The sequence below is a fragment of the Triturus cristatus genome, chromosome 4_2 (genome assembly GCF_964204655.1).
Source record: "Triturus cristatus chromosome 4_2, aTriCri1.1, whole genome shotgun sequence".
Classification (NCBI taxonomy): domain Eukaryota; kingdom Metazoa; phylum Chordata; class Amphibia; order Caudata; family Salamandridae; genus Triturus; species Triturus cristatus.
In genome coordinates, this window is record NC_140586.1 from 879171687 (window position 1) to 879180908 (window position 9222).

The following is a 9222-nucleotide window of genomic DNA, read 5'->3' on the forward strand; positions in this document are numbered from 1 at the left end:
GTCCCTGAAGCGCGCGCTCCAACGAAGGTGGACACACTGATAGAGACACACAGAGATGGGCACACAGGCAGACACAACGAAGGCAGTCACACATGTAGTAGAGACACTCACGGATGGGCACACACAGGCATGCAATGACAGATAGACGCAGGGATACAGACACACCCACTGACTAATGGCAAACACGCATGCACACACACCGAGTCTGATACATGGATGGAAACAGGCATAAAATGGCAGAGAGACACAAATATAGACACACATACACCCACAATTGGGAACACAGATATACAATGCTTGACGGACACACACTGACAGATGGCATACAGTCAGACACCCACTTACAGGCAGGCACAGAGGCATTCAATGAGAGGCAGATACATAGATAGAAACACACGCACCCACACCTCCAAGGATGGGCGCACAGACAAACACAATAAACAAGCATTACAATGCAATAGATCTCGCGTTTTCACAAGTTTAAGTGATAGGCGTTGTAATGCCATTTTATTTATCAATTTAGAAACCAACACTTAAATACAAAGCGTTGTCATTTACAACGCTAGTAGCTCAAAAACTTGCAATTGCGCAACCCATTATTGTATAGCAAATGCTTGTTTGTTAAACCCTTCAGTGCGGTTAAATCGAGCTAAAGCTGTGGACAGACCCGGGCCCTCCCTAAATTGCTTGCAGAATAGGAAGATTTTTTACATCAGTGCATATCCCGAAAGTGAGATCTCTCATAAATTACGTTAAATGCCGTTTATCGTTGACCAATGAAGTACAACGAAGCAGGGCAGGTGAACGCAGTGTTATAACTGTCTGATTTAAGGCACTGCCTACTGGTACGATGACTATCATATGAAAATTACAGTCACTTTCCAAATCTCATTCAGGATTTGCTAGCTTAGCAAAACAGAAACACATTGGAACATATTTCTCATTCTTAGTACTAAAAAATACTATTTTACCCGTGACAATAAAACGGAAGTGAGTATGGAGTTGTAGTGGCTTCTGGTATGCAAATAATCCCCCTTCAAAAAAATGAAAAAAAACAACCAGCTTTTCTCATTCAGACAGACTTCCCTCTAGTGACAGAGGATGGTACTGCACCTGAAGCTTCCTGGACAGTTCAAACCCCCTCTCCCTCGCGCGCTCTCTCACTCTCTTTAGCACCCAACCAGGCACACAAAAAACAAGCATTTGCAATGCAATCGGTATCGCAATTGCGAGATTTTGAGCCATTGGTATTGTACATGGCAATGCCTTTTATAATATTAAAAGTCCTTGGGGCATATCAGCAACAACCGGCGATAATTATCGCTCAGCGCTCTTAGCGTGAGGATAATTATCGCCGGGTAACATGGATTTTTATCGCTGAGATAGCGTGCCATTAGCAACGCTTATCTCCTCAGCGATAAAAATCCTCACGCTAACTGCCTAACGTGAGATTATCGCTGGAAACCCAGCGGTAATCTCACGTTAGATTGTTGATAGGGACTCACAAACTTAGCCATGATATCCACCTTCCATAGGATATCATGGCTAAGTCAGTCCTGAAGCAGGCATAAGGAAAGTAGCGATAACAGGGGTTATCGCTGCTTTTCCTGACGCTATGCTTCATAGCGTGCGGTTTGATGATAGGAGAAATGTCGCTTAGCAACATTTCTCCTGTCATGTCAGGTCAGGAACGCCCACTTTGCATCTCACTTTGCAAAGCTGGGCGTTAGGAATCCCCACGCTAAAACAAGGTTTCACGCGTTAGCGTGACCTTGCTAATTAGGCGATAAAATTATTGCCGCTTTTCGGCCGAAAACGTCCGCTAAAGCGGCGATAATTTATTATCCCCTCTTTGTAAATATGCCCCATAGTCATTTACAATACCAATAGGTCAAAGTTTGGCAAAAGCGAGATCTATTGTATTGCAGAGCGCGGTGTCCCTGAAGCACGCGCTGCGCTCAGTTATTAAAGTTTTATTTAAAAAAAGGAACAAAGATACAAGGAAGGTGGACACACTGATAGAGGCACACAGAGATGGGTACTCAGGCAGACACAACGAAGGCAGACACACAGGTAGTAGAGACACTCACGGATGGGCACACAGGCATGCAATGACAGATAGACGCAGGGATACAGACACACCCACTGACTAATGGGAAAACAGGCAGGCACACACAGAGACAAACACACCGAGTCTGATACATGGATGGAAACAGGCATAAAATGACAGAGAGAGACACAAATATAGACACACATACACCCACAATTGGGAACACAGATATACAATGTTAGACAGACACACACTGACAGATGGCATACAGTCAAACACCCACTTACAGCCGGGCACATAGGCATTCAATGAGAGGCAGATACATGGATAGAAACACACGCACCCACACCTCCAAGGATGGGCACACAGACAAACAGAATAAACAAGCATTTACAACGCAATAGGTCTCGCATTTTCACAAGTTTAAGTGATTGGCATTGTAAATAACAATGCCATTTTATTTATCGGTTTTGAAAAACAACACATAAATAAAAAGCATTGCCATTTACAATGCCAATAGCTCAAACTCTGGCAAATGCGAGACCTATTGCATTGCAAATGCTTGTTTTTTGTTGTTGTTGTTGCCCACAATAATAATACATATACATTATTTAATTAGAGCACAATATACGTCTACTGATTTAATTGCCGAAATATCATTTAGGCGCAAATGGTACACCCACCATCTTTGGATGGCAAATATGAACAGATTGTTTTATATCCTCTTGTATAGCGCTTGATACCATTTATATGGGCCGGTAGCGCTTTCCTACTCACTAAACGTTGATGGGAGTGACATTCATAGACATTGCTTCCCTGCAGTACCTCGGTGAAGTATCCAATGTACTTAAAGCTCCTCGGGTCTACTTGGAATCGCTTTTTGTCCACCATGACAACATTACTGCCTTCTGCGCAGGTGGCGCGGATCCACCACAACAGAGGGCCGATGTCTGTGCGAGAGGGATTGTGGAGAGTGGGGGAGGGGGTCCCAGAGCACGTGTCCGGTGTTATGCTTACACGAATCTGACAACATTTACAAGGCCGGACAAATGCCTGGATAATCCAGTCCGGTCCCCGGTTTATGTAAGTCATTATTGAAAGTAGCAGGTTTAGGGGACGATAGAGGACACCTTTTTTGCTTATTCCAGTGCTGGGAGGGGCAGACGAGGCCCCACCCCTGGACACAGAATGACACCTCTCTGGGGCCACAATATTACACACGAAGCTCGACCTACGGGGGGGTGGCTAGGCATGTAACCCACCTCCGCTACCCCCACGCTCCTAAGCTTCATTCAGGGCACAATACAACCTCCAAACTCAGAAGGGACAACATAACACACTCCAAGCCAAAGGGGCGCAATGCAACACCCCCACCCCCGGGGGCACAAGATAACCCACTCCCGACATCTGAAGTGGGGCGGGGGGAGGGGTAAAATGTGACACATTTCCCACATCCGGGAGGGGGCACTACTACCGGGCTCATGGGGCACAACAGAGCACACTCAGCAACTCAGAAAGCAGATTGTAACACAAGTCCGCCCTCAGAGGCACTATATAATGTTATTACACACACCTCTCTCAGGGCGATGTTGTGCACTGCCCAGATGAAACTACAACTTACCCTCGGGAGATATGAAGCGATATCACTTAGGCCTCTGAGGGGTACAACACTCACAACTACTCAGAGCCGTGTGGTATGCGTCACCCGAGGGTAACACATTACACACACACACACTCAGCTTTAAGGAGTCCCAATGTGTACCTCTCTCTCTATACCCCGCCCCCAAACACACACACACACACCTCAGAGAGGCACCGTGTACACTACACTGATGGAAGCGATGACAAAACTCACCCAGCATCGAAGGATCACACTGCACACAATACCGCGGCCTTCCACGCCCACACACACCACTCAGGACGATATAATGTCGAATGGCTTAGGGGGGGCTGATCATAACTCTCCTAACACACAAAGACGCAGGTGAACATCATATAATAACCCCCTCCCCCCACATACACACAAACTCATGTGGGCTCCGTTTAACATATTCAGGTCAGAGTATATCCGCCTATCCCAGAGAGGGTCGACATACACCCACTGAAAGTTTGTCACTAGAACAACAGCGCACACCTCACAGGGACATAACCAGTGCTTTAAGTGGGAAAAAAACCGGGGGGTGCTCTAAAAGGGGCGTGGTTAATGTCTTGAAGGGGCGTGGCCTATCCGAGTAGGGGCGTGGTCTAAATCAAAATAACTAGCACTGTGTGCTTAAGAAAATCATGAAGTCGCATCCAGCAAAGGATAATAAAATAGGCAAAAAGGTATATTTATTAAGTATAAACCATAAAAATACCAAACACTTTAAAAAACATGTAAAGAATATTTATATTACTTAGAAATCTATTGCAGGATTCCCCAAAACCCTCGAAGATATTCAGTGTGTTTGTTTTGCTGGGGTTTCTCACAACAATTTTCTTCAGCAGACCTTCTACCTTTTGCAAGCCAACTCTTTACATACAGCTTTGGGTCAAATGTTTCAAATGGAGGACCATTGAGTTTTATCCATAGGCATGAAGAAAGGGTCTCTACAAGAAGAGAGGCCCTTGTTGGACAAGCAATTAAGTTCATTGCGCTGAAACCTCTCTCGCAATCCGCAGTACTTGCTGGCAGGGTTTCCATGCAAACTACTAACTTTTTTAATGCTTCAGGGGTTTTCTTTCCACCAAAATCTTTGAAAAGTCTAAAAGCTTGTATAGTATCTCTTGCTGGCAGCTGAAATTCTGAACACAGTTTCTGGATATCTGTTTCCCCATAAACAATGCATTCATCACCAGAAGGCAAGTTGCCTGCATCTAGCACACTGAAGCTGGCTATAAGTTCTTTCTCAGAATCCGGGGCACATCGTTTATTGATATTTACTGAAAGACTTTGGTAAAACTGATTTTGATTAAGGGCAACAGAGTTACTTCTACCATGGGAAAGAGGAACATCCTTGAATCTGCCCTCGTCCACCGCTTTCTGAGCCGCAGAAGCAAACTCCCCTGGTGAGTTCTTCATTGCTAGAAATATACGTACTTGACTAACCAAAAGTCTGTGGGCATTAACAATTGTAATATCCCTCCTCTGTAAGGAGAGTGATAAGTCTTTGAGCTCTTGAAGCGCATCACACATTACCCCCAAAATTCTGATAAAAGAATAGGATGTAAGCTTCTTCAAGAGACCTTCATACTTACTCCGGTCTCTTATGGGTCTGGATGGGTCTTTAGAAGCATTCTCAAAATGTTTGCACAAGGCAGGGAAGCAGTTCCAAACCGCTTTCACAGATCTGTAACTGGATGCTACCCATCTAGTATCAAGCATTTTCCCTATCTTCTGAAGCTGTACACATACCTCGCTGGCGGCCAGATTTAGCTCTCTCTGGTTTTTTGGTGACATGTTGTATGTGGCATACAATGAGTCCATGAAAATCTTAAAGTGATTGACCCCAGCAACCTCATCAACTGTATCTGCCACAGCAAGTTCTAGTCTGTGAGCCAAACAGTGCCATGTCAGTACAAGATTTGGAAATTCTGATTTCAACAATGCTACTACTCCTCCTTTTTTACCAAACATTACTGCTGCTCCATCAGTACATACCGCAATCAAGATATCATGAAGCAGATTTGTTGTGAGTCCAACTTTTTCAAAGTAGCTTAGGAGAGCTGTCTTTACGCCAATAGCATTAGTTTCTGCCAGCTCCAGAAGGCCGAAATAGATGGTCACTGGGGTACTTTCATTTCCAAAAATGCCACGGAGGTAGATGATCAAGGTAGAAGCATTGCTAATAGAAGTGCTCTCATCAATTAATACTGTGATCTTTGGTTTGTGTTGTCTGATATAACAGACCAATCTTTGTTGCATTTCCAATGCAATGTGTTTTATTATTTCTGTTGCAGTCACATTGCTGTCCAAAACACGGCCCATTGCACTGCCACTCTTTGCCTGAAGGAGAATCAGATCAGGGTGGTCAGTGAAAGGGCGATCTTTTTTTGCCAAGTAGTAGGCAGTGTCAAATACCCTGCATGTGCTCTCCATATGTTTTGCATTACATTCGTGTACTGTCACCACAAATGTATTTTTCTGCTGAGCTGTAAGAATGTCCTCAGCTGCCAAGTGACCAGTGCTCGCCTTATGCTCCATAATCTTCTTCCTGAGCTGTTTCTGCCTAAAAGCTTTTCCGTCACCGGAAGGACCAACCTCGCCATCTGCCCACACTTTAGTTACGCGCATGCCTTGGGTGTTATTGTGCACTGAAAGACCTGTTGATTTAGCCCGTTTACAGGAAGAACATCCAATATTGCCTGACTTAAGGTACAACCATTTATATTCCTCCTGAAAGTAATACCACTGTTTAGTGTTCCAGCAGTCAGGGAGTTCGACAGTTTTTTTCTCTGGCACACATTGAAGTCTTTGTAAAGGTGGACTGTCCCTGTCAGACTCTTGCTGAGTATGACTAGCCTCATCAATAGTTGGTTGTACTGGACAAGACTCCCCTGTAACTCGCTGGCGCTTCAGTGCCGGTAGGAAGTCAATCATTGAAGACTGCATAGACTTGCGCTTCAGAGCAGAAGCAGATAAGCTACTAGTAGCCATGGTAAAATGTACAACTTCCTTCTTGAAGGCTGGACTGGTTATTCAGTTATTTTGTCAGGAAGGAATACGCCTCTTGCCCAGCCAACACCCTCCCATCCAGAAAATGCAGGTTGGCACGAGACTAAAAATTACTTAGATGTCACAAGCACGAACAGAAGCCCCCCCTCCCCGAACACAGGACTCTTGGAAGCATGAGGTTCTCACATATGCTTCAAGTACATCTGCCTCCTACGTCTACCTAACAATAAACAATGTGCAGCCACGGTTCTTAGTAATCCAGTACTTTTTGACTGTACACACTGGTTAAAAAAATATCCATGTTAACCTTTGTTCCCTAATAGTATAGAAAGGCTGTATTATTTTGTTTTTGTTTTTTAGAGTTTTATATAGCGCAAACTTGAACCGAATAGGTTATCAGAGCGCTTTACATAGCACCAGTTACGTTACATAAGGACACACATTCATTTTTGTTAGGCACGGGGAGATTAAGTGATTTGCCCAGAATCACAGGATGTTTTAACGACATTACCGAGACTCGAACCCAGTTCCCCAGGTCCGAGGTCGAGCGCCCTAGCCGTTAGGCGTTACAACAAACAAATGATGGACGGAATGCTGACAATGCATACATTCTCCCCCAGTCAAGAGATCTGGGTTAAATCCATCGTTCTTTTGCCCTCTACACCACCCCAGTTTAGACATGGCCATATGCAAATCAGTCTTGACCCTGTGCCTCATGGGAACAGTCCAGCCCGAACTGCCAAGCCATGTCTTCCCTGGACCGGAATCAAGCATCCTAGGACCGGTTTCTGGCTATCAGCCGTCATCAGCCAGGATAGCTTGACTCCAGTGGCGTAGTGAGCACGGGTCCCACGTCTGGGAATACCCATCCCACTTAGGAGGAAAAGCGTTACAACAAACAAATGATGGACGGAATGCTGACAATGCATACATTCTCCCCCAGTCAAGAGATCTGGGTTAAATCCATCGTTCTTTTGCCCTCTACACCACCCCAGTTTAGACATGGCCATATGCAAATTAGTCTTGACCCTGTGCCTCATGGGAACAGTCCAGCCCGAACTGCCAAGCCATGTCCTCCCTGGACCGGAATCAACATCCTAGGACCGGTTTCTGGCTATCAGCCGTCATCAGCCAGGATAGCTTGACTCCAGTGGCGTAGTGAGCACGGGTCCCACGTCTGGGAATACCCATCCCACTTAGGAGGAAAAGCGTTACAACAAACAAATGATGGACGGAATGCTGACAATGCATACATTCTCCCCCAGTCAAGAGATCTGGGTTAAATCCATCGTTCTTTTGCCCTCTACACCACCCCAGTTTAGACATGGCCATATGCAAATCAGTCTTGACCCTGTGCCTCATGGGAACAGTCCAGCCCGAACTGCCAAGCCATGTCTTCCCTGGACCGGAATCAAGCATCCTAGGACCGGTTTCTGGCTATCAGCCGTCATCAGCCAGGATAGCTTGACTCCAGTGGCGTAGTGAGCATGGGTCCCACGTCTGGGAATACCCATCCCACTTAGGAGGAAAAGCGTTACAACAAACAAATGATGGACGGAATGCTGACAATGCATACATTCTCCCCCAGTCAAGAGATCTGGGTTAAATCCATCGTTCTTTTGCCCTCTAGGCCAACACCTCTCCCCTTAAATCCTCCATCTGCATATCTCACATCATCCAACTATTCCCATAGGCATATATGAGACTGTCACTCCGTGTGGCCTACAAAGAGGCCACGGATTGGATGTGCATGCAGTCTGCACGCCTCTATGACCTACTGACACACTGAGAATCTCACACTGCATTCTGCCTCGGCTTCAACCATCTCAACCTTGCCACATCATAAACACCGATCCCTAATTTAAACTCCGACGCCCACAGATCACTCAGTTCAAAGTATGCAGTACACAACAGTTGTGTGTTGCACGAAACAAAAACTACTTCCTGGTTGGGGGGGTGGGGGGGGTCGACGACGACGACGACAATTCCTCTTAGGGAATGCAAGATGAAGTAACAAGTGACTGCATGCATAAAGCACTCTCAACGGATACCATCTCTGGGTGATGAAGAGGGCTTGGAGTCAACAAATACTTGGACAGACTGTCAGAGGGCTATAATTAGCATTTATATAGTGCACAACCTGCCATAAACTGCACTTACCGAGAAAGGATGGGGCTCCACAGGTGAAAATGCTGAAGGTCGGGTTTACGTGCTGGAGCAGGCTGCCTGGGGTCCTCTGCCTCTTCAGTTTTTCAGCATCCCACTCTGGCACCACCTCGACGTTGCTCCTGGATTTGTCCCGCGCTGCCACCACCTCGACGTTGCTCCTGGATTTGTCCCGCGCTGGCACCACCACGACGTTGCTCCTGGTCCTGGATTTGTCCCGCGCTGGCACCACCACGACGTTGCTCTCCCGCCGGAAAAAGAGAAGAGAAGGGAAATCCCGAGAGAAAATGGCTCTCTTAAAGGATTTCCCTTCCTCCAACAAAGCTCACCTGGCATGACGTCATGCCGTCGT

General features: G+C 46.0%; 1 protein-coding gene across 1 annotated transcript; it reads right to left on the minus strand.

Moving 5' to 3' along the window:
* Positions 1-4454: 4454 nt before the first annotated feature.
* On the minus strand, positions 4455-6686 carry LOC146835317 (E3 SUMO-protein ligase KIAA1586-like). The gene has a single exon (XM_085599976.1). The coding sequence runs from the start codon at positions 6684-6686 to the stop codon at positions 4455-4457; it is 2232 nt and encodes a 743-aa protein (XP_085456102.1).
* Positions 6687-9222: the final 2536 nt, after the last annotated feature.

Coding starts and splice junctions, on each gene's coding strand:
- LOC146835317 (XM_085599976.1), bottom strand. CDS start 6,686: ATGGCTACTAGTAGCTTATCTGCTTCTGCTCTGAAGCGCAAGTCTATG.